The following is a 26538-nucleotide window of genomic DNA, read 5'->3' on the forward strand; positions in this document are numbered from 1 at the left end:
TGTGGTAGAGAGGTAGTGGTGAGATTTACAGAAATGGACACTGGCAGAAACAACTGTTTGGCAAAAAAGCAGTTACACAGGACTTAAACGAATTTAGTGACGCTATTGTGTCTCGGAATGTGCCAACAGTCTTTGTTTGCACCCATGATTCCCTAATCTGAGAGACACATTTCGGCATGACAAGAAATAACGGATTAATATTGTTACAAGTGGAATGCAATGATTAAACAGTGGGTGAATAGGCAGTGAGGATTAATGAAAGCTTGTTGGGTTGTTTGAAGGGGATGGGGTAATGTACGGATGGCGAAACAGGCATCTACAGTTCGGTGTTCCAATTGATGTATGACATCTTGTGACACTGTACATTATAGCTTGTTTTGCTCTTTATGGTTTTGTAAAATCAAATAAAGCATTAAAAAAAAAATATGAAAATCTTATCCAACAGCGATGGCCTAGGATTACTGAGTGCTTTGTGCCCTTCACGTTTCATATATTTGTTAACTGTTTTATAGTGTTACATATTCAAATGAAATGTGTATGTAATCAAATAGGCGATTTTGAAATACGTCATACTACATACAGTTACACATATTCATCAAGTTTATACAAGATGTATAGATACGCATACCATTCTTATTGCCAACTGATATTGCACTAAACTGCACATATTGCACTAAACTTCATGTCAATCATCTACTGGTGTAGTATAAGCAGTAGAGGAACGCCACATCAAGGTGAACACCTACAAATAGCGCTCAGGAAGAAGGACCTACCTCTCAGCAGAGCAGAAGACCACAGCTGAACAGACATGTCTGGTATTTTGCTGGCAAGCTGCATGGCAGGAACCACCATGTTATTACTCTCCTGGTTTAAATAGAGACATGTAGAAAGTTCAGGAAGTAGCAGTTTTTTCATTTTTATCTATGACATAGGATTCATAAAGCCCACACACCATACTACCCACCAAAAGCACCTGCTCTGCCTTCACAGGCCATACTATAAACTCTACAGCCCAAACATTTGTGGGCTAGCTACTTCAGACGCTCGTCATATTTTGTGCACCAATTGTTTTAAAGGTCAAAAATGCTTTTGGGGAATTCATGCAGTTTTTGTCCAATCCTCTGTTGAGGGATCTACAACTAGTGACCTTAGTGGGGGGTTGACATCTAACAAAAGGAAGCCAACCCTCTTCAATGGTAACATGGACAGAGCGACAATGCTCAACTCTCAAGTATGAGTGGCAGCCTAACAAAGTACAATCCACATGCTTAACTATGGAAATTACATCAGCCTAATCTACTGAAAAGAAAAAAAAAAATTATATATATATATATATATATATTCGGATGCGCACACTTTAACAGGTCAAATAAGTACTTGCATCATAATACACAGGATTAAAACATTTATATTATACTAAATCACTCTCGGGTCTAAATTGCGAAAATGGAATATTAATCCGTAATTGCTACATTTCATTATGTCCCTCTATACCGACAACGCTGTATAATTTGCACTAACATTGAGGGGCATTTGACCCAGTCCATTGAGACTAACGTAGGTCTAAAACAGAGACAGAAGGTTGTTTGCCTGATATCTGCGCACAAAGAAACAATTCAACTACAATTAGCATAAAGTTTAATTGAAGAATTCTTGAACAGCCTTTGAAGAATTCTTAAACAGCCTGACACGTGTTTCGAGCTAAGGGGCTCATCATCAGAGGCTGGTGATTCTTATCTTCCTTGCGAATCAGCCCGACAATAATTGATTGGTAATCCAGATCAAAAATTCAAGTGGGCTCGGCTAAATAAAACGCTTCCAATGCGTAGAGAAATCAGCGTCTCCGCAGATGTGAAACTGGAGCCCACACGTGTCAGGCTGTTTAAGAATTCTTTAAAGGCTGGTCAAGAATTCTCCAATTAAACTTTATGCTAATTGTAGTTGAATTGTGTCTTTGTGCGCAGATATCAGGCAAACAACCTTCTGTCTCATTCACATACCGTTGGCAGGTTGCCCTCAGCCTTTGCCTCAATCTGCAGCCCTTGCTCAACATATTTAACTGTCAGGGAGCCTGTATCTCATAATAATCCTTTTCTGCCAAATAAAAGGTTAGGTCTAAAACAGGGCTGTGCGCTTGTACCCATCTTATATAGCCTATATACATCAGACATGGTGCAGGCCATTATTCTAGTACGTAACTTTGCCCCCTCCATTGGTAGTGAACCTATTCCTTGGTTAAGCTAAGCGGATGAAACCTTCCTAATTAAGTACACACCGATTGGGCTGCTGCGCTCAATTGATGCAGTTCATTTGCTTGTCAAAATGACTTCGTCATCAACATTGATAAAACTAAAATCCTGCATACTAGAAGTGGATTAATAGAGGACACTGGTTTTGCTTGGAGACTTAACTCTTCCCAGATTGAAGTCATGAGTAAACTACTTGTACTTGGGCTTTCATATCAGATCACATTGAAGTAACAGGTACCTCCACGACTTCAATATACCTAAGATTATGAACAAGTGGCTGATATTAAAGAAATTAATTCTCAGAAATGGAGGATCCACCATAGAATGAATGATTGCTACATACTGCACCTCCATTGTCCCTGGGACACTATTTGGCGCAGGTTTTCTGCCCGAAGACAAAAGACCTCGGTTTGAAACCTTTAAAGGGAAAATTCTGAGGTCCAACTTGAGAGCGCCCCCCCTCCCCAATCTCTGCCGTCTGAGGCTTTAAGGCTGGAATTAGGAGTCCAGTCTTTAAAATCGACATGGCTGATTGCCAGGTGTAAACTATAGTGTTCCATGGCGTCAGCCTGCCTGGGCTCTCTTCTGTCACTTGTAACTGAGCCTTCCACAAACACGTCCAATGCTTTTATTGATGGTCTGCAGGGCACAGCTATTATTCATCGGATTGCAATTGCCATGTCTCAAATTGGAGGTTACAAATAACCCTAAGAGCCTGGACCTTTTACAACATAAAACTGCTGTCTGGGACATTGATAAGAGCTGGACTAAGCTTTCAATAAAACAAATGTATTCCTTATTGTTATGTGAGAATTGATGTAACACTGTGCGAGACTACACAACCCTTGTGTACTTGGTATTAGGTAACCCACCTTTTGGTATAGGGCTGTCCTACACAAATTGGTAGTGTGACTGAGCAGCCAGGCCCATCTCAAGAGTGAATCTGAGTAGTACAAAAGGTTGCACAGAAGTCTTTAATTCATTTACACAATCATTTAGAAAACATTTCACTAGAAGTAGGCACCTTAATATTATGCACCAATACACTACAATACAAAACTAAGCTTTTTAGACAGTTTGAGCTCCCCTGAAATAGAACCGCAAAAGTGAAGGGTGGAAGGTTTCGAATGAATCTGAACCACTGGCAATTGCTAAGGGCAACCTTCCACACCACCGTTTTTTAGCCCGTCTGCGCCATTGCAAAAGGGGTCCAGCCAAAATCATTGATTTGCACATGGCTGGACCCCTTTTGCAATGGAGCAGACGGGCTAAAAAACGGTGGTGTGGAAGGTTGCCCAGAGCAATTGCCAGTGGTTCTGATTCATTTGAAACCTTCCACCCATCACTTTTGTGGTCACACCCCTGAAATAGGAGCCAAATGGCAGTTCAGTTACTTCGAGGTGAGCAAAAGGCAGAAGGTAAGTAGAATAGACCATATATACTTGTTAGACAGTGTAAATAGTTTCAGTTCACCAGAAGAGTTCAATTCAATAGGCCTAGGGTTCTGGATAGGAAAGCGCAGTTTTGGTATCAAACGGTAAAGTCTTTGCAAAAGTTCTCAGAAGTACTTTAGGCGAAAAATAATCATTTGTTGGGTCACAAGCTCATTAGGCCTGCAAGTTAAAAAATGTTCACAAACTTTCACTGCGAGGGTGGTGTTCTCTCAATCGGGTTGGCACAGTACTTTAGTATGAAGAAACAAATGCAGCCGAAGATGTTGGTTCCTGGCAGTTCCTGCAGATCTCACTGTTCCTTAGCATCAGTTGTGGGGACAAGAGAGAGGACGTTGGGGGACTCCTGCACTGTACAGGATCGTCGGAAAAGGCAAACAAAATGGAGTCACTTCAGTTACAGTAGTTGTAGATTCAGGTGCACAAGCTGGTGTCCTTCCCCCTTGTTAATCCTAACCAGCTCTGAAAATGGTATCCAGGTGGCTTATGAGTGGATTGGTCCCACCAACTCAAAGGAAGAAGTCGTCCTTCAAGGGGCTTCTATGTTGAGGTGAACTTGGCAATTCAGAACTTGCAGCAGGGCTTCACCGGGCAAACCAACGGTCCAGGAGTTGCAGCAGGCATCCTCTTGCAGCTAGTCTCCAGTTCTTTCATTCCAGTGGTCGAATGCTTTCCAGTACAAGAGACTCTCCTTTTAAACAGTTTTCTCAGTTTCATTCCAGCCTAGCTGTCACTCACCCAGCAGGGTGGCTGTCCTTGCCGGACAGTCAGCCAGCCAATCACGCCAGAGTGCATTCGGGTCTTGTTAAGAATTAGGGCCAGGCTGATAATGAAATGAATGAAGATTAGAGGAAGATGACAGCAGGCACTGCCACAGGGACCAACTGACCACCTTCAGAATACTCTCAAAGAGCAACACTCTAGAGAGAATTCATTACCTCACAATAGTACAGATTTAGAATGAAGCAACATACAAATGATTGCATGTACAGATACATGTTAAAACATCAAGAACTAAATGCTTAAAGAAACAAAAGCAATATCCCAACACATCTCCTCCCTTACAAAGTTGAAATCATTCAAGATAATAATCTCTTAACCAGAGAGGTTTACTCCTCACTCTCTCCAAATTCCCATTCACATTGTTATCCTTTAATACATTATGGTTTACACTCCTGTTTGCATTTGAACCAGATAAATTATCATCATTGTCACCCTCAGTACTTCCACAATCCCCAACCGGATCATTGTTGCATTTCACCAACCTTGACATGGACCATCATTCACCTCCCTCCATGATGGCTACGTTTCCTCTCACTACAGAAATTCTTTTAGGCCCAATGAATTTTCTCTCAATACACTTAGGAGATAATCTGGGGTTTTTGATATAAACCATATCTCCTCTTTTCCAAGTTATGGCTTTGGACTTCCTTTCAGCATTCGCCCTCTCCATGTACTCATCCTGAGCCTCTCTTATAAGTGACATAACCCTAGTTCTGTCCACATAAGTACTCTTCGCCAAGTCCAACCATCCCGGACACATTTTGGTCCCTGGTTGCCTGCCCTTGAGGGACAAACGGGGAAACTCTGGTAAACGAATGTGGGGTCGTGCAGTAATTCCACACCATTTCCCTTAAAACATTCTGCCAATTAAGACCTGACACCATGGCTAACTGCAGCCCTCCTTTTATAAATCTGTTCGCCCTCTCTACCAAACCATTTGCTCTAGGCTGGTAGAGGGCCGTTCTGTAATGTCTGATACCAAACCTCTTAAAGAACTCCACCATTCTGTCAGAACAGAACTGCACCCCATTGTCTGATACCAGCTCTGTGGGAAATCCCTCCCTATAAAATACCTCTTCAAAGAAGGTAATCATTTGGGCAGTGGTGGCCTCTCTTATCGCTTCCACTCAACCCACTTTGAATGATAATCCACAAGAACAATCAAGTACTTGAAATCATTTCCTAAATTATGCAGCGGACCCATCAAATCCACTGCAACCTTTTTCCAAGGCTCATTTGGAACACTCACAGGTCTCATTGGGGTCTCCCTAATAACTTTATTCTGGTCACTATTTTCACATTCTCTGCAACCCCTCACACATCTCAACCTCACTATCGATTCCTGGCCACCAAAAAGACTGCCTGATATGCCTTTTTGTGCCCCCCCATGCCTAGATGACCCTGATGTGCAATATTCACTAACTTGGGTCTAACATTGCAAGGGGGAATCACCCTCACTTCCTTCCTGAGCTGAAAGCCATCCTCTGACAAGCTTAATTCTTCTTTTATTCCATAGTAACACTCATATTTCTTCTCAATGAGATCTCTCCTGGGCCAACCTGTTTTGGTCCACATTTTCACTTGTTTTATAATTTCATCCAAATCATCAGCTTCCTTCCACTGATCTCTTCCTATGGCTTCATATTCAACTTCATAAATGATCAAACCATGTTCAATACTCTCCTCCCTGGAGTCTTTGTCTTGCACAGGCAGCCTTCACAAACAATCTGCTACAATGCTGTCTTTCCCAGGTACATACACAACCCTAAAGTCATAAGCTAGCAAATCATCCATCCATCCATCCATCCATCCATCCATCTGGATATCCGGGGTAAACCTTTGGCCCATTCCACACTTCCCCAACAATTGAACCAATGGCTTATGATCGGTTTCTTCAGCCCCCCTCAAAGGTCGAGGCAAAAGCGATGACATGTTCCACCTTGCCAACATCAAACTGAGAAAGAGCAGCACCCAGACCCAAGGTACTCCCATCCACTGCTAGAACAGTCTTCCTATTGGCAACAAACCCCCCCCCCCCAAGGAGGGCGCACTCACAATACAATCTTTGATCTTTCGAAAAGCACTCGGACACTCATCAGTCCATACATACTTTGTACCCTTTAACAATTCTCTCAAAGGAGAGGACATGGTGGCAAAACCATCAACAAACTTGTGGTAGTACTCCCCCAACCCCATGAACGAGCGTAACTGCTCCTTGTCTTGTGGTTGGGGAGCACATCTAATACTGTCCACCAGAGATTTCTTGTGGGAAATTCCTTCACATGAAATTCTGTGGCCCAAATAATCCACCTCTTTTACAGCAATTTTACACTTTTCCCTCTGCACCGTCAAACCAGCTTCCTTGAGTCTAACCAACACGGCTCTCAACGTTTCATCATGTTCGAGTTCATTCTCCGCAAAAATAAGAATGTCATCTTGAAAAACTGTGACTTTTCTTAAACCTTTGAGTACTTCCTCCATCACCCTCTGAAAAACAGAGGCCGCGGAGGCCAAACCAAAAGGCATGCGGTTATATTTGAACACACCCTCGGGTGTGATTGTTAGGCAGAAACCTGTGCAGTTCCCTTAGGGAGCACTGCAAAAGATTTAAGACTACAGGTGTTGGCAGTAAACCCACTTGGTAGCAGTCTGCACCACCCAGATTTACCTGGTAGCTGTGGGTGAGCAGTCAGACTTCCCTCAAGAAGAGTTAGGCAGTATGCAAAGTATACTCAATAGGCACTCAGATACAATAATACAAGCAAACACTGACCAGAGCTTTGGTATCAAAGTATATAATTATTTATTTATAAACACACAGTTGAAACACTCCAGCACTCTTATCGTAAAATATTCTAAACACAGTTACTATTATGATATATACACCCTTTTTCCCTTATTAGAAAATCACAGTAAGACACCACTTATTTTCACACAGAGGTGAGCGCTTAACTAGATTGCACTATACTAAGGTTGTGAAAAAGGGAGGGAAAAAGACAGAATATGCAGGATTACACCACTCTACGATTCAGGAACACTATTAGCAAGGCAGAGAGCAAAAAGTCACCGGTGAGCCCAAAGTCCAAAGGCTGGGCCCACTCTTCGAGAGAGCAGAGCACAAATGCGCACAAGATCACACAGTTACACTAGGCTTAGAAAGTCTTGCAGAGAGGTCAGAGAAGAGTTTAGAGAGGCTTAGAAAAGTTTAGCCAGGGTGTCCCAGACTAACCCAGGTCCGAAAGCAGGGGGCTAAATCTACCCCGTACAGTCGGTTGCAAGGGAAGCCAGGCGGGACACGGTACCTTAAGTGGAAAGGATCCTCCAGCGGTGGCAGTTAATCCTGCTAGTGGTTGCAAGTTGCGTCGTCGTCCAGGGGAAGAGAAGATCTCGACGTGGAGGAAAGATGCAGGTCGTTGCACTACCGGGGCAGAAACCAGCCGCAGAGTTTTCCGGTAAAAGGTGGTACCTTTATCTCCCGGTCGTGGTAAAACGTGGTATCCCGGTGGCCGGGGTGCTTAGCACGGGCAAGGCGGCCACGAGATACGTCAGGAAAGCGAAAAGACGGTGAAACTGGTTATCCCCACCAGTCAAAGGAAGAAGACTCTCCGGTAGGAGATCTCCTCTGTCGTTGGGAAAAGTGGTGAGACGGTCCAGCAGGGCTCCACCGGTCGTGGTGTCGTGGCAGGTCGGCTCAGCTTCTCCCTCGTCGGATTCTTAGGTCCTGTGGCGACTTCTGAAGTTCCAGTCCCCAAAGCCCTGCTTTTATGCAGCAAACCCCCATTCACTCAGCCTAGCTGTCACTCAAACATGCTAAGTGGTGAGCCGGCCGGCTCACCACTTGGACCAATCAGGACGGAGTGCGACTTGAGTTGCATAGGCAACTCAGTCCAGGGTGCCTAAATCCCCCTCCACCCCTCCTAAGTACCCCAGACAGAGTGGCACCACTTTGGAGGGCTTCTGTGGAGAAGCCCGCCAAAAAGTGGAACAAAGGGCTCGACTTGGGTTGGAGTCACAGAAGAGAACACAAACGCCATTTTAGAATCAAGTTTTGGCAAAAAACTACCAACAGGAGAATTAATATTAATTAAATAAACCGGCGGTATGTTCGAGGCTACCTTAAATAATTAAATAAAGATAGTAGCCTAAAACAATGGGAAATCCCATAGGAAAATGTTCGCGGTTGAATATAAAAAGTAGTATCCACTGCCACCAGCCAAAACTCAATCAGGGGGGACGGAGACGTGCCCCCTCGACTAACAGACCCTGGGGCAATTGAATTGCCCCAGCCAGTACGTCCACAATATGATGGTTTGTACTGGTTCTGTTCAGAATTTAAGACTGGTAAAGTCAATGGTGACTTTACCTGCCCTGGGAGACAGTAGTCAGTCCCAGGGTATGGAGTCTATACTGGGGGGTCACTGACACCCCTGTGTTACTGCACTCACCTAATTCCCACGGAGGCGCAGGTCTGGCTTCGAGTGCTGATGCTTCTTCAATGGTGAAGCACAGGACTCTGATGATGGACAGGAAGGGCCCCTCTACTCTGGCTTTTCTGGCTCGCAGGAATATTCCCCTGTGCGTGAAAAGGGAGTATTACCTACTGACGGAATAATGCTCAAGCCTCCCACTCCCTTCCAACCCTCCACGATACCCTTCCACGATTCCCCGTGAAGTCTCACCTTAGGGTCTGGAAGGATGAGTTCTCCATCCTGCTTCTGATGCAGGGGCGCGTTGAAACCCAGTTACTTCACTGGATTGAGGTTTGATGGGAGTTCAAAATAAGCTTGACTATTCAGATGAGGCGCTGTAAGAGTTCTGTTGCAAGTTCAAAAGTTCAAGCTTAATAATAATGTTCATTGTCTTATTGCAGCAAGCGCTAACGCTTATGTCTTTTTCCCCTTAGGGGCCGGAGTTCGGAATGCCAGAGATATGGCGCCGACCCGAAGTGAAACGTGCAGTTCCAGTAAATGACAGGTAAGTTCTGGATGAGCGTTCGGGTAATGTCTTTGTATTCGCTCATTCAATGTCTTTGTCTTTTTTCCCCATAGGGGACGGGGTCCGGAATGCCAGGAAGCGGCAGGACCCGAAATGAAATGGGAATGACCCAACAGGTAAGTCTTAGAAGGAAACTGAGCTTTTCCTATTCCCTTCCTTCTCTCACCTTGTGTTCTTGTCTTTTTCTCTCTAGGCTCTGGGAAGTGGCTGCGGATCCGGATGATCGCTGCTGAAGATGGAGGTGCCCAGGAAAGGTGAGTGAAATGCAGCGCTGCAGCGATCGAAGCGAAATGCTTTTAAAAATGATGTCTTCCCTTTCAGGATCGTCGGTGTGATGTCTCCGTGATGCAGCTTTAGCTGGTAAGGTCTTCTTTCTCTCCAATTCTCTCTCATCTCCCTTTGCAGGTGACCCAGGATGCTGACAGGCGTGGCTGAAGACCGGATGCAAGAGCTGACACGGTGAGCGTCCAGCTGCGAGGAGCAGAACAACGCGAAGCATGAGTTGCTGATCGGCGTGGTTTAAATAGCTTTGGAAGAAGTTCCAGGTATGTATCCTTCCACCGATCAGGTATGTATCCTTCCCCGACCACACCCAGGTGGAAAGTAGTCCCACAGGTAAAGTAGTTCCATTCAGGCCTCAAGAGGGCCTCGATGTAGCAGCATGGTCTGCATCAAGTAAGTGCACATTAAAACACTTGAACACATGTCTAGCTTTATGAGCCTGGCGCCTAAGGCGCCAGGACAGGGGTCCAACATGAGCCTGGCGCCTAGGGCGCCAGGACTGTGTCCAAAGGGCCCCAGCTTGGGCCCGCTGGCACTTCCCTGGGGGGAATGATGCCTGCCTCTGGGGTTGCTGGGTCGGACCTGGCTCCTTGGAGGTTGGCATCATGACAGGGTGCTGTGTAACACCACAAAAACACATGAAACCCTATGGAGTAAAAGACCCCATAGCCAATTAAACACATCTAGATTCAAAGAAACACACTCAAATCATGTCCAAGAGTGAGGGTAAAAGAGTCTCACTCTTGCCAGGAGAAAAACAATAAACCCCAAAAATCCAGCAAAGCTGCTGGGGGACTCACTAGGTTAGGAAACTCAGCCTAAACAGAGAATTCTCCATAACAGTGATAAAAGGTGAGATGCTGGCAATCCTTGGATAACGGAACCTGATGATACGCTGACGAAAGGTCAATGACAGAAAACAACTTCGGCTCACCCAAAGTCGACAGTCTCAGAAATGTTTGGCAGTGGATGTCTCTCCACAACAATGTTCTGGTTCAAGCTGCGAAGGTCAACACAATCTTAGCTTCCCATTGGCTTTAGCTACTAACAAAATGGGTGACAACCACTCCGTGGCCGTAACCGGCTCAATAACACCCTTGTTAACCAAGTTAATAAGCTCTTCCTTAAGTTGATCTCTCACTTTCAAATGGTACTTGCCGCACCTTTTGCACGACAGGCTGCGCATTGCTTTTGAGCTTTATATGATGCTCAAATTTCTTTAGTTTGCCTAACCTTTCAGAAAAAACCTCTGGGAAATCCTTGGTCCAAATATCTTCAACTTCCGCTATGGTAACAGGATTGGGACCACTGGCCTGAACTCGCACCCCTAAGTTCTTTTGCTCCTCCCAACCCAACAAGGAGGTACCTTTCTTTGCTACAAGTACCATACCTCGACAACCTCTTTCTTTATACCGTATCTTTGCCGGGAATTCTCCCAGAATGTCTATGGCAGATTCTCCATAACCACAAGCCCTGACACTGGTGGGCCGAATCACAGCTTCACTCTTTCAAAACACTGACCAGGGTATCTCGGGATATAATAGTCCAAGGCGAGCATGTGTCTACCTTCATGACCAGCTCGCACCCATCAACAAGAAAAGTGTCCACCGGGCCCTTCGTCTCCCCAGATAAGGACGATATTTCAAAAACATACTTGGTGATCGATTCCCTCACATCCGACACCTCTTGAATGTCATATCCCCTCCTAACATTTTCTTCTCTGTTATCTTCTGGTCTGTGTTCCACACAATTGACAGCAGAGGCTTTACAGACGTTAGCAAAATGTCCTTTGCCCCTTCATTTGAAGCATTCACCAAACTTAGCCGGACAAGATGGAAAATTTGCGCCGTGTCTGGAACTCCCACAGCGAGGGCAAGAACTTCTCATGTTCCAGTTCCCTTTTTTTCCACTGGAAAAGTTAGGCTTCTTCCTTTGATCTACAGCACACACAGCTAACGACGGTGCAACAGATTTAATCACCCTGAGTTCTTTAAGGTACTGAGATGTTTGCTCAATACTCCTGGCCAACTCCACTGCCTCATCCAGACTCATATCTTTGGCAAGGAGTTTTTCTCAAACTCTGGCATTTTTAGTGCACCTGATCAGCTGGTCCCTGATTGAGTCACCTAACTGTCCAAACTCGCAGGAGTAGCTCAGGGACCTCAAGCATGCAATCTACGATTCCACAGGTTCTGACTTTTCTTGTATTCTCTGGAAGAATTTGTGCCTCTCAAAACTGACATTTTTCTTTGGCTCAAAGTGATCCCGCAGGCGACCAAGAGCCAACTCTTATTCATCCATGTCGCCAGATCTTGAGACTTGATTTCCAGCAAGGCCATCAAAAATTCTGCGCCCTTCCACGGCCAAATTGTGCATCAGAAGAGCCTTCTTGCGTGCAGCCGAGTATCTGTCTCCCCCCATAGCCACCAGATAGTTCTCAAAGGCATCTTTCCAATTATCCCGCCTGAGGGCAGGCCGGCCTGGTTCATTTAGAAAAGAGAGAGGGGGTGGTATGGATACAGCCATGCTAAATCGGGGACAGTTCAAGAATGCAATAAGCCAATTCCAGCTTCAGAATTAGTCAGCTGCACAGCCGAACGAACGTTCTTTAAAGAAAGCAGGGAGCCGCCGGTGTGTGTAAACAAAGTTGCTGCCAGGCAGTGTCACAGTAGCAAGGTTCAGAACGCTTCCCTTGAGGCGATATCGACGTCACAATGGCAAGGCTCAGAACGCTTCTCTTGAAGCGATATGGATATCCAGCAGGGGGCGGGGCGAAAAGGGCAGGGCGCAGCTCACGCACGGCACGGCTTGAAAGCTCGAGGTCTGCAACAGCCACTCAGCCGCTCGCGCACCTTGCACAGTTCGAGGGCAGCAAAGCCCGAGCTGGTGCCAGTGCGCTCTCCCTTCGAGGAGACACCTCCTTCCGCCCAGGGCCCACCCCCAGACTTGCCTCTTGACAGCGTCGCATTCGTCCGTCTCTTCCTTCCACCTGCGGTTTACTTCGTTCTCTGCCTGCTGTCACGCCCGCAGGAGAACCGGTGGCCACACAGTGAATGAGGGACGCGTACACCGGGGCAGTAACACAATGGATCCTAAGCGTTCCCCGTCACCAATGTTAAGAATTAGGGCCAGGCTGATAATGAAACTAATGAAGATTATTTATTAAGATTAGAGGAAGATGCCAGCAGGCACTGCCACAGGCAGCAGGGACCAACTGACCACCTTCAGAATACTCTCAAAGAGCAACACTCTAGAGAGAATGCATTGCCTCACAATAGTACAGATTTAGAATGAAGCAACATACAAATGACTGCATGTACAGATACATGTTAAAACATCAAGCACTGAATGCTTAAAGAAACAAAAGCAATACCCCAACAGGTCTCCTAGGAGACTAAGCACAGGGAGTTTCGGGAACCTCCCTCACTTCCTGCCCACCCCAGGCACTCGAGACGCCAGAGGCGTTCCTCAATCCTGAAGTCCGCCAAAAGTCCTAAAAACAAAGGGACCAAACCTGGTTTGGCATGCAGAGAAAAACACTATAGGGACCTTTCCAAAAAGAAATGGGGAAAAAAGAAGACCGGAACCCGTTTAAACAAAGGGGCTTAAGGCGCCATCTCGAAAAACATGGCTCCCGCTTTTTTTACCAACCGTTGTTAGCGGTCGGGAAAAATCATGGTAGTTCGTTGTAAAACCACTGCCACCAGCCATTTCGATAGGAAGGGGTAGCATTTGACTGCTACAGGAGTTTCTAGACAGAGCATACTAGGCAACCCCTCCAGCACTCTATTGGAAGATAGTGTGTGCAGGGTCTAGGAATTTAAAAAGACTAGTAAAGTCAAGGGTGTCATGTGACTACAGTTGTATCCAAGCAGATCATATGTAGAAGCTCATAACATCTATGCACCTTCTCTCAGGTGAGGAAGGGTGGGCGCATGTGAATCTAAGCAGATGCAAGCACCAGAAATATGATTACGGTGAGTAATGTATTCGTTCTGTTGCTTGTGTAATCTGCTTAGATCACATGCTATGCATAGATTAGCGAGCAGTGTTATGAGAAGGTGGTGGGTTGTGATAAGGAGTAGTGGCAAATGGAAGTTTTAGAACTGCTTGTCCCACCTGTGTATCTGCCTGGAATGTGTGTCAATGCAGTAGTGCTGAGTGAAGGTGTGAACTGAACTCCATGTGGCTGCTTTGCAAATGCTCTCTAAGGGAATGTTTGCAATAAAGGCCAAAGTAGCCCCAGTGCCCTGTGTGGAGTGGGCTCTTGGTGCAGAAGGCAGTGTCTTGTTTTATAATGAATAGCATAATTGTATACATTTGACTATCCATCTGGAGATGGCTCTTTTCGAAACACGCTCTCCTTAGTCTGCCTGTAGCCATGGAGAAAAACAGTTGATCAGTCTTCCTAAGCGGTTTGGTTTTACCTATGTAGTAGAGCACCGCCCTCCTCACATCCAGTTTGTGGAGTTTGACCTCGCTGAGCTAGTTGGCTTCCGAAAGAAGGCCGGAAGCTTAATTGATTGGTTTCCAGGAACTTGGAAATTAATTTAGGGGAGAACCTAGGGTGAGTCGTAAAACCAATTTGTCTTTATGGATGATAAAGAAAGGGTCCTGCACTGACCAGGCTTGGAGTTTGCTGACTCTTTTTATGAAAATAATAGGCACTAAGAAGGCAGTTTTATAGGTAATGTGTTTAAAAGTAGCTTGATGCAAAGGCTCGAAGGGAGGGCCCATGAGTTTTGCTAGCAATACATTGAGATCCCAGACTGGAGGTCGATTGGAGGGTGTAGTCTCTTCACTTCCCCCCATGAATGCTTTAATGACTGGCACTTTCCACCACAAGACTTTACCTTGAGAGGTGGTGTAGGCTGATAAACCAACCCTGAATCCAACAAGTGGAGCATGTATGTTAGAATGTGTGACGGAGTACATTCTATTGGGTTAATCTGTTTAGATTGGCACCAAATGACAAATCTCTTCCACTTGAGGGAATAACAGTGTCTGGTTTACGGACTTACTTTAGGATATACATACACCGCTGTGGAAGATTGAGGTGTCCGAACTCTAGGAGCCATGCTGCCAAATTCAAAGAGTGGGGTTGTGGGTGAATCGTTGTCCTCCCATGTTGAGTCAACAGGTTGACCTGGTATGGGAGTTTGATGGGATCGCACATCGCATCGCCAGCTTGTATAGATGTGGATACCACAGTTGTCTCGCAAACATAGGAACAACTAGAATGAGTGTCATCTGATCCCTGTGTATCTTGTTCACTACTCTGTCGATTAATGGTGTTGGGGGGAGACGGGGGCGTAAGCAAATGTCCCTGACCAGCTCATCCATAGGGCGTTCCCCTTCAGAGTCTGGTTAGGGGAACCTGGATGCATGGCTTGTTCTCTCTTGGGGATCTCTCTTGGGGCAAGTCTGGGCATTGCTTTTTTTCTCTTGTAGCAGACAAGTCTTAGAGAGGGGTAGCCCCATACAGAGAAGATGTGGTCTACCACGTCCGTGTGTAGTTGCCACTCGTGTTCTTCTGGCAGAGGATCTATGCTTAGAGAGTCCGCTAGAGTGTTGAGTACCCCTGGACCATGTTGAGAGGACAGGGACATCCCTCGTTTCCCCACCTCCATATTCTCTGAGCCAGTTTGGACAGATTTGGAGAGTGTGTACCTCCCGGTTTGTTGACATAGAACATTGCAGTGGTGCGGTCTGTCAGGACTTGTACCGACTGGTTTGTTGGGTGGTTCTCAAAAGCTTGCAGTGCTTTGAAGATCGCCAATAACTCTAGTAGGTTGATGTGGTTCTGTGCAGTAACTTGTGACCACAGGCCGTGTGGTGAAGGTAGTGGCCCCCCCACCCAGAAAGTGACACGTCTGTTGCGACGACCGCTAGCGCTTCTGGTTTGTGGAAGGGTTTACCCTTGAGCAGATTTTCCCTTGACCACCAGCGTAGGCGAAACAACCATTAGATCGTCCCACTGACCACTTGCCTGAGACCATTGTTTCGCCAGCCATTGCTGCATTGGTCGCAGACGCGCGTGGGGGACCAGGTAAATGCACAATGCCATCATGCCTAGCAGACGCATTGCTTTGTGTACGCTTAACTGGAGTCCGGCTTGATAATGGGGTATTTGCCGAAGCACGTTTTGTACTCTTTCCATGGATGGGAAGGCTAAGCCTGTCTTTGTATTTAACACAGCTCCTAGGAACTGTTTTGATGTGTTTGGTACCAAACTTCACTTTTCTCCTTTATTGAGAAGCCCAATTGGAAGAGAAGGTCTATGGTTCTTTTCGTGTTTATCTTGCAAAGATGGTAGGATTCTCCCGTGATCAGCCAGTCGTCCAGGTAGGGGTACACTGGAATTGCCTCCCTGCGAAGGTGCGCCGCCACCACTGCCAGTACCTTGGTAAACACCCTTGGAGCCGAGGCTATCCCAAAGGGCAGCACTTTGAACTGGTAGTGCTGGTCTGCTACTTTGAATCGCAAGAATCTTCTGTGCGCTGGGAACATTGCAATATGAAAATAATCATCTTTCATGTCCAATGTTGCCATGTAATCACCCCGTTTTAACAGAGGGATTACTTCTTGTAACGTAATGCAGAATTTTTGTGGCTTGACAAATTTGTTTGCAGGGCACAGGTCTAATACCGGGCGCATGGTCAGATCTTTCTTTAGAACAAGGAATTAAGTTGAATACCCTAGTTTACCTCGTACGGCACAATTTCGATGGTGTCGTTGTGGAGTAGAGCTTAGACTTCCTCCACCAAGATGAGTTGTTCCTCTCTGGACTGTCTTTTCGGCACGGTGGGAGGTTTGTTGGGATTCCCTGCAAGTTCAATGCAATAACCTCCCGCTACCATCGATAACAGCCACTTGTCTGATGTTATCCCCTCCCATGCGTGGGTGAAATGTGAAAATCGTCCCCCGACTGGGGAGGAATGGGAGAGGACTAGTAGCGGGGCGTCATTGCTTGGAGCGTGTTCCTTCACCTCTGGTGGGGGAACGTCTCCCCTTTCCGCGACCTCAGCACTGTCCTCTGGGATAACCCTGGGATGCCTGTTGGTTATTGTTCCATGAGGAACCCCGGCTTTATTTTATTATTTATTTATTTGTATAGCGCCGACCGCCCACGGGCATTGGGGCGCTCACATGAAGACAGAGGACAATGACTCAGAGGGAGCCTAATGTGATGCAACAGGACTGGTACGAAAATACTGGTAACCTATCCAATCTAATGTACTTCGGCAATTTGTTCCAATTGGCTGCCGCACGGTTGGGGAAAGCTCTACCCATGCCGAGTTCCTTCTTTTATTTCTGGGGGGTCATAAGTCCATTTGCTTCTGATCTTAATGCCCTGGGGGGATGGTAGAAGGTAAGTTTGGACTTCAGATAGGCAGTAGCCTTACCGTATAAGCACTTGTGAGTTAGACACATGGTTTTGAATTAAATGCGATCCTCTATTTTCAGCCAATGAAGATCACGTCTGGCTTCACTAATGTGTTCACTTCTTGCTTTCTTTTTTACCATTCTAATCGCATTATTTTGGACCAGCTGGAGTTTTTGGATACTTTGCTTGCTAGCTCCTTACCAGGAGGGCATTACCGTAGTCCAAACGCGACATTATGGTAGCCCTTGCTATTGTGGCGCAGTTTTTCTCGCTCAATAGCGGGTCTTATAGCAAAAACTGTAACTATTACATTAGGCTTCTTAGAGCTAACGTACAAAGCCTGAGCATCTGAGTTGAGGGAGGCTTCCAGTGTCATGCCTAGTGTTTCGACTTTGTCTGCCACTGGAATTTGTTTTTTTTAAAATTTGGAATGCCTTATAGTCAGCAGAGAGTTTAGCACAAGCCTGAATGGAACCAAAAACCATTAATTCAGTCCAATTGCCGTTCAGGCACATCCAGTTGTTGTCCATCCAATCTTCGATGTCTTCATATAATGTGTTAAGGGTCCTACTATCTTTAGTATGATTCCCCACTCCGTTCTAGAACCAGCCGAGTATCGTCAGCATAATTGGTAAAATATACCTGGAGTTTTTGTAGTAGCTCACATAGGAAGCGAATGTATAGGTTAAAGAGCAAAGGGGACGGACTGGCTCCCTGTGGTACCCAACAAAAGATGTAAAGTCGGATGAGAATTTGTCGCCCCAGTGTACTCTGGATATTCTAGCAGGTCAAATGCAGCGCTTAGGTCTAACAAGGCCAACAGGCCGGCCTTCTCCTTGTCCATAATTTCCAGCAATCTGGACTGTAAGCCAGATAGCCGTCTCGGTGCTGTGAGCTGCTCTAAAGCCAGATTGTTGGGGGTGTAGGATCTCATGGCTTTCCACATACTCCTGGAGTTGGGCTGTTGCTATTTTATCCAGAATTTTGAGCGTAAAATTAGAATTAGTAATGGGTCTTAAATTGTTGGGGTCTCGAGGGTCTAGGGTAGGTTGTTTTTAATAGCGATGTTATGGTGACCTTTTTTATGTTACTAGGCACGACTTGGTTCCGAAAGGAAGTGTTGACAATTTTAGTGAAGAGTGGGGCAAAGATTTCAGGATGTTGTAGGATAATCTTGGGAGGGAGAATGTTTTCGGCAAATGAGGATGGTTTCATGGAGGCTAAGGTTTTCAACATGGCTTCTGTAGAGATAGGCTGAAATTGAAACTTCTCTTTTCCAATTATCGATGATTGTTCCCAAAGGAGGCTACAGCCGGTGTCTGTGCGTTTTGTCCACAAAAACGTCAAAAAATGACTGCCTTTTCTTTGGCTGGTTAGTTGGCCAAGGAACTGGAGTGTTTTATATTTGTCCTTGGCGGACTTTAGTGCGTCCTCAACTGCCTTTCCAAATAAATCAATCATTAGGCTCAACAGGAATGTTGAGCAGAGTAGCCTGTTTCTCTGACGATTGCCGTTGCTTTGTCTTCAGCAGCCACAAGGGAAAGCTTAGCTTTGAGTGGTTCCAGCACCGATTCTGCAAGGGCCGTAACTTCATCTCACTTCGTAGTCAAAGCTTGCTAGCACGGTGGTTATTAGCAATTCGTCCCTGATAAGCCACCGAAGATGCTATTTTTCTTCCCATTGTATATAGTTTTTTTACTCTCATTGTCCGGCTCTCTTCCAGGTAATTGTAATTACTAGAGAGTCTGGTTTAAGTTGGCTGCTTATATACAAAGGGTCAGAAGGTTCTGGGCAGAAAAGCTTTGATTCTAGGGTTTACCGCCCTAGTCGGATTAGGCATTTCTAGAGAAGGTTTAATACTTCTCTGTACCGACTTGAGTAAGGGGATAAATTGAGTTGCTGTTTTTATTTGGCCCCCCCCCCCCCCCCAAGATATTTTCAGGGAAATTCTGATCTTGCTGGATTTCCTGTGAATTGATACCAAAATGTTCAGCAGCCCTTGTCGTTAAACAAGGGCTAGTTGTCTACCGGGTAAGGTAGGGTCCGGCAGGACTGGAGAGTCTATGGCAAAGATTACTGACTCGGTGTCACCCCGATTGTCTCCTTCACAGATGTCGTCAACCCCGACATCATCATAATAGGCATTTTCGACTGGGTACTCAAAAGCACCTACATCTAGGTCGCAAGGGCCAGTGGAGAAGCGTGGTGCCTTGTGAACTGGTTCTTCATACAGTTCTACTGGGGAGTGAGATCTCTTTCCGGACGGGTGTGTAGATAAACGGCACTGAGAGGTCACAGGTGAAGCCTTAGAGCTTGACGTCTGGGTAGTGGGAGGTGTGTTTGCTAGGCTTTGAAGAGCCTGGGGGTGTTCTTCAAAAGAATTTGCAAGAAAAGTCATACGTTTCATAACCCCAACTATATCCTGGGCAGACCAGTTTGCTGTACTGGAGAAAATCCCCAGGTCGGTAGAGGCAGGGGTTAAGGCGGTAGGTAGGCTACTGTACAACTCCTCCTCTAAGACATGATCAGGTCAGGCTCATCCTCCTCCATGATAGAATCAGGGATGACCTGTGTAGGAATCTCATCAGGTTCTGGCTCTTCCTAGGTTTGTCCCTTTTATCTTGTCTGTCAGTGTTCGGGAGAATTCTCATTATATGGCTAATTTCCCTCACCTACTGAGTCCCCCAACAGCTTTGCTGGATTTCTGGAGTTTATTTTTTCACTTGGTAAGAGTGAGCTTTTCCCCCACTCTTACCCATGTTTTGCCATGTGTATTTCATCTGTTTTGGGGATTGTGGAATCTGGAGTACACCACTTCAGTAGCCCCCTTTTGTGTGTTACACAGCACCTTCAGTGCAGTAACACAGGGTTGTCTTTTAGACTTCCCACCGACTCCATTTCTGAGGCTGTCTACTGTCCCCCAGAAAACGGTAAAGTTGCCATTAACTTCACATAGTCATTTAACCACAGATCCAGTACACCCCATCTTACATGGAGTACTGGAAAGGGTTAATCCTTAGCCCTTTTTATCTGTACCTCGTAGAGCATTGTTTCGATCTTAACATTTAGACTAGGCTGGTGGCAGTGGTATCTACCCTAACTTTTCTACCAGTATTGTTTTAGGCTATTATATTAGCCTCAAAATTAAACCCGCTTGACCAAATACTTTTTCTTTTGGCTCTGGTCGGGTTTATTCGCCATTTCTTTTTGTTGAAGTCCTTCTTGTGTTTTACTTTGCACAGCAAACCATGTTTGCCTTCTTTGTTCACTGTCTTTTGGCGGGCTTCTGCCAAGAAGCCCTCCTCTAGGCGCCTGGGTGTCTAGGTGGGCTGAATGTGAGGGAGGGGTGTAGTCACCCCTTGCACTGGGTATCCTAGGAAACCCAAGTCGCACTTTGCCATGATTGGCTGAGGTCCTTGTCTGGGCTGGACAACCCCCCTGCTGCGTGATTGACAGCCAGGCTGTGTGATCAGGGGACTTTCGCATAAAAGGCAGGACTCTTGGGCTGGAAGTCAGAGTCGCCACTAGAGCTACAAGGAACCGAAGAGAAGCAGAGAAGAAGTTGGCTGCTGCAACTATCCCGTCCCGGTGAAGCCCTGCTGCAGTCCTAAGCTATCTACCCTTCGACAACCAGCTCATCATCTACAGCCAGAGGTTCCTCTTCGTGGTCGAAATCGCTGCACACTGCTGTAGTGGTCCGGATAGCCATTTGAAGAGCCTCTCCTGTTTTTAAAGGAGAGGCCCTTTTATTCACGGTCGCTGCCTGCCGGCTTCAGCCCTGTGTGGTGCAGACCCCTCCAGACGTCCTTGCCAAAGCTCCAGGGACCGTGGGTCTGCAGGAAACTACCAGGAACAACTGCCGTGGCACCAGCTTCTTCATTGAATAAGGTACTTTGTTCTGCTTGAGGAATTCGGGTGAACCCCTTTTCTCCTCCTACAAGGCTTGCCATCATCTTCCCTCCTGCTTATAACTTTTGCTTCCTCCATTGACAATATCCAAGTACTTCTGGCTATGTTGAATCTTGAACTGTGTGATCGACAACAGGAACCCGGTTCCACTCGACACTGGCTCGGCCTATTGACTCTTGAATTTCTGTCCATGAGTGTTCTCCGATACCGTCTGCCTTGACAAAAGTATTGCCTATGATTTTTGCCCCCAACTCTCTCAGTGCTAAGTGCATCTTTGCCCCGGTAACATTTCAAAAAGTGATCGCATAGAAAAGGAGGGGGCGCTGTTGCGCAACAAGATGGCCGCCTAAGAGTGGAGCTCCTCTCTGGCGTATTATCCTTTTAAAATGATATCCTCTATCTGCCTTCATTCACGCTACCAGACCAGTGGAATCGACCATTGCACCTATCCTGCACCTACCGGGAGAAACGGCGGGTGAATTCGGACCCGGCGTGCCCAGATACGGACGGGGGTCGCGGACAGGAGGCCCCGGGCCGCTCCTCAGCTCCGGAGTAACCAACGCGAGTGCCGCGGCTCTGGGAGGAGCGCGGGGCCCTGCTGTGGGCGGGTCCGGCCCCGCGGGTGGAACGGACTCCCTGTACCCGGGCTCTACCCGGACTGCCTCGAGTGCCACCCGAGAGGGAACAACATTCGCTCAGAGGACGGTGTCCTTTCTGGTAGGAGAAAGGCCTTGCGTGAGACCTGAACTGCATGCGCCCTGCCCCGTTCTCCCGGCCCGGCGCTTGAGGCATCCGGATTCCCCTGCACGGCCCTGGGCGGTCCTGATCGGGTGGAACCCCTACTGCTGGTACCGGACGCCGTCATAAAGAAGGGGGGGGAACAAAAAGGAAAAGTAAATGTGCCGTTCCAGACGCTAATCCTGTGGCCGGCTGTGAACACGACCGCGCAGGTTACCAACGCCGGCACACGTAGTACAGGCCTGCTGTGGACGGGTGTCGCGGGCAAACGAGGGAAGCAGGGTGGGACACTGTGTACGACCCTGCTTGATGAGTGCGCATGGACCCCCGAAGAGAAGCTCCTGTTGAATTAAAGGCTGTCCACGCTGCAACACTCACCCCACGGACAGTATCTTCCACAGACCCAGGGTCGACAGCACCCTTGTATCACATCACAGCTCCGGGATTAACTACTACATCAGACCCACTCACAGTCCGAGGCGAACCACCCCTCAGTGGCCACCTACGATCCTTAGTACAACGGACATTAACAAGTGGACACTCGTGTGATGCCTGGGAAAAACGTGCTCAAAGGCAGGAAGACCGGGCCGATGGATTCCTTCACGAACACACAAGCACCCTGTGAGGCCTCAGGCCCATCGGCTACGGAGGACTCCAAGTTTGACCATCTTTTGACGACGGTCCAAAACAGATTCCTGGCGGAAAATGTCAAACTGGACGATATTGTCTCCACGATAGGCTCCCTCAAAGCCAGGGTGGATAAGGAAAGTGCCAGAATCACGGATGCCGAAAACAGAATAAGTGCAAACAAAGACTCGACCCACAAAAACACTCATGACATTGCTGTCTTGAAAAGCGAAATGAACAAACTCCGTGATAAATGCGATGACTTAGAGTCGAGGTCGACAAGGGACAATATACGCATTGTCGGCTTAGCAGAATCCTTTTGCAAAGGCCCGATGGAGACCCAAATCGAAGCCCTTTTGAGGACCCTCCTTGGTGCCGACTCCTTTTCTCCACAATTCTTGGTCGAACGAGCACATGGCACCCTGGCCCCACCGCCCAAACCGGGCTGCCCCCCCCCCCCGCACGATAGTGGCAAAGCTTCTAAATTACAGACATCGAGATGCGGTTTTGAGGCTGGCAAGGGAAAAGGGCCCTTTGAGAGACAGCAACGACAACATACACATATATCCGGACTTCTCAGTGGGAGTCCAAACCCAGAGACGTTCCTATGAATCCATCAAACGGCAGCTGCGGGTGAGACAGGTCACATATGCGCTATTGTTTCCAGCAAAGCTACGCATTCAACACGGCGGACATGTGCACTTCTTAATTCTCCGGCAGCCGCACTGGCCTACGTGGAATCTGCTATTCCCCTACCTCCTGGTAGAAACGAACCTGATCAATATCTTCTTCAGCAGCCGGTATAGTAACCAACATTCCATACTGCCCGACCGCAGCTATGAACCACCTCCTACCTCCAACGAATCGTTCATCCTCGTTTCACCAAAGAGGCAGAACTATTCTTCTATTTGTGCTTCTTATTCTTCTCCAACAATTAAAGACAGCCGGATGAGATGCGCTCGGCTACGAAAGCGGTGTTAATGCACTCGCCACCCTCCACGAGTGAAACCACAGGGTTTTAAATGGGGTTCATCATCAAGTTGGGCCAGATGGTGGGGGTGGGAACTGGGAATTTGGGTCTGTTTAATCGGCCAGAGGTATGGTCGTTCGAGTCGAAAGCCCCAGTTGGGCAATTTGGGAAGCAGTTTACAGTTGTGTTTAATGTTAAAAATGCAGTCACAGAGTCATGCACTGATCGACCCCCCCCCCCCAAATCGTCATCCCGTCCTCCCGGGATTGTCTTTAGTCTATCGACATGGCACAGAGACTCCATACTCCCAGCGGGTTGACACTTAAATTGCTAACTTGGAACATCCGAGGACTGAATAGAGCAAAATCCAGTAAAGTGGGTGCATACACCAACAGGCACCGCCCGCACATAGTAATGCTTCAGGAGACCCATGCTCTGCGAGAGACTAATGAGAAGATCTCGTAACAATGGGGTAACAATAGGTATTATACTGAATACTCGTCACAGAACATAGGTGTCCTCACATTAATACATCCATCGCTGGGTTTCGCCCCCGAAAAAAGTAAAACAGACCCGTTGGGTAGATATGTAGTGGTATGGGGCACAGTGGCAGGGGAAAGATTGGTACTGGTCAACTACTATGGTACAAACACGGGCGACCCCGACTTCTATGCCCATCTCCTCAACGAAATCTACACAACTGACAAATTGGTGCTGTGGGGTGGAGACTTTAATACTATCCTAGATGTGCTATTGGACAGGTCCTCCAGTCGACAAAGGACACATCAGATCTGCTAACACCATCCATCAGGCCCTACAGGACAGGGCGCTGACCGATGTCTGGAGAGGGGTGCACCCTACAGACCGTCAATACACTTTCTATTTGTCAGCCCATGACTCCGAATCCAGGATAGACTACTGGTTCATATCCGTTCTCCTGCTGAGCTCCTTTGTGAGCTGTGAAATACTCCCCCGTACGCTCTCTGACCATTCCCCAGTTACACTTGAGATATCGCTCCAGAATATTAAACGACCGTCCCCACGCTGGAGATTGCTTCCAAATATCCTGAAGGACCCGAACGTGGTTTAATCACTGCAAACAGAGATGGAGGAATTCATTCAGCTGAACACGGGGTCGGTGGGGGAATGGGCTACGGTGTGGGAAACGTTTAAGGTCTGGGTGAGGGGTAATCTTATGTCTAAAACTACTGGCCTCCTGAAAAGTGTCAGATCCAACCTGAATAAGACCGAAACACACCTGAAAACTCTTGAAAACTCTTGAAAACGATTATAGTGTAGCACACGACAAGAACATATTGGCTGATATCAATGCACACCTTCTTAGATTTAATGAGCTAGCAACCCAAGAACTACAATACATGTCCACTCCGACCAGGGCCCATAGATACGGTGAAGAAAACAGAGCAGGACACCACTTGGCATGCATATTACGAAACGAACAGTCATGCCCCCATCACTAGCATTATGACAGACAACGGTGATCCCGTACACACAGAGGAAGAAATCAACGCCGAATTTGCTAAATATTACACCAACCTATACACAAATCATGATACACTGAGTCAGGTAGACATTGCAACATACTTGAACGAGATAGACCTCCCTAGCCTTGCACCCGAGGACAACCTTGCCCTTGAACAAGAAATAACCAAGGAGGAAATCGCTGAGGCAATTAAGTCACTGGCAGCTGGAAAAACCCCAGGCTCTGATGGCCTAAGCTCGGACCTCTATAAAACATACACAATACTATTCCCCTATACTAACTCACGTATGGGAGGAAGCCTTGAGCTCTGGCTCCCTCCCAGAGTCAATAACTGACGCAGTCATAACAGTCCTATTGAAGCCTAGACATCCGGCCCACAACTACTCGTCCTATCGCCCACACTCCCTTGTAAATACAGATGCCAAGATATACGCCAAAGTGCTCGCAAACAGACTTCTTCCCTAAAATGACTTCCCTAATACACACTGATCAATGTGGGTTCATCCCGACGAGATCCACTGCCCTAAACCTGCGTAGACTGTTCGGATTTATGGCACAGATCAAACCTGATGCAGGCAGTGGCCGTCTCGTTGGACGCCGAGAAGGCATGGACTCCGTCTCATGGGCATACATGTTCGAGGTCCTCAAAAAATTCGGCTTTGGCCCATACTTCACACACTGCGTCAGGCTGCTCTACACCTCTCCCAAGGCTAGGGTATTAACAAACCGCACCCCCCTCTACACACTTTATATCGTGGCACCAGACAGGGTTGCCCCTTCTCCCCCATCCTGTTCACACTATCGAACCAATGGTGGCTGCAAGCAGAAGAGAACAAGAATTGAGGGGCATCAAATTGGCCGGCAGCTATCAATCTATCTCACTATATGCGGACGATGCCTTACTGTATATACGTAAACCGGAGAATAACTTGGAACCCATATTGGCAGTAATACAGGACTTCACTCTGCATTCAGGGTACAAAATCAATACAGCCAAATCTGAAATCTTCCCTTTGACACAGTCCACACCCCCTGCCCTTCACGCACACACGTCTAAGATGGTCCCCTCATTATATCAGATACCTGGGGATCCTTGTATCTAGAGACCGTCACTATATATAGATAACTACGAATCCACGTTACAGACGATCCACATCAAACTCCAAATCTGGACCAGGTTGCCCATATATCACTGGCTGGTCGGATAGCGGTGCTCAAAATGGTGATCCTCCCCAAACTCCTATATATCTTTAATAATGTCCCGATATGGCCAGGCAGACCCTTTTTTGAAAACCTGCGGTCCCTGGCAACCACCTTCATTTGGAACGGGGGGGGGGCTAAAAGGCTCAAATGGGAATAACTGGTGGAACCCTACGACACGGGGGGCTTCGCTGCGCCAGATTATGAGCTGTGCTACCTTGTGTCACAGGCTCATTATGCCAAATACTGGCAGAACCCCACAACAGAAGCACCACATGTCCCCATTGAACGGCACTCTGTCCGCCCAACGGACTTGCGATCTATAATGTTTGTGACATCTTACAAAGACGAATGCAAATTTGACCCCGTAGCTTGCACGATCGCAGCCTGGGCTGCAATTGGCAAGCGCCTCCACATCGACATCCCCTACGACTCCCAAGCTC

The 26538-nt window shown here is 47.0% G+C and overlaps 1 protein-coding gene across 1 annotated transcript in view; it reads right to left on the reverse strand.

The window, feature by feature from the left end:
* The window catches only part of MAU2 (MAU2 sister chromatid cohesion factor), an 893447-nt gene that overhangs the window by 166705 nt on the left and 700204 nt on the right, over positions 1–26538 (reverse strand). Inside the window, exon 17 of the mRNA XM_069649112.1 lies at positions 774–864. Within this exon, the coding sequence (XP_069505213.1) occupies positions 774–864 (91 nt within the window). The remainder of the gene's footprint in view (positions 1–773; positions 865–26538) is intronic.

This window comes from Ambystoma mexicanum, chromosome 1p (genome assembly GCF_040938575.1).
Source record: "Ambystoma mexicanum isolate Mex_15411 chromosome 1p, UKY_AmexF1_1, whole genome shotgun sequence".
NCBI lineage: Eukaryota > Metazoa > Chordata > Amphibia > Caudata > Ambystomatidae > Ambystoma > Ambystoma mexicanum.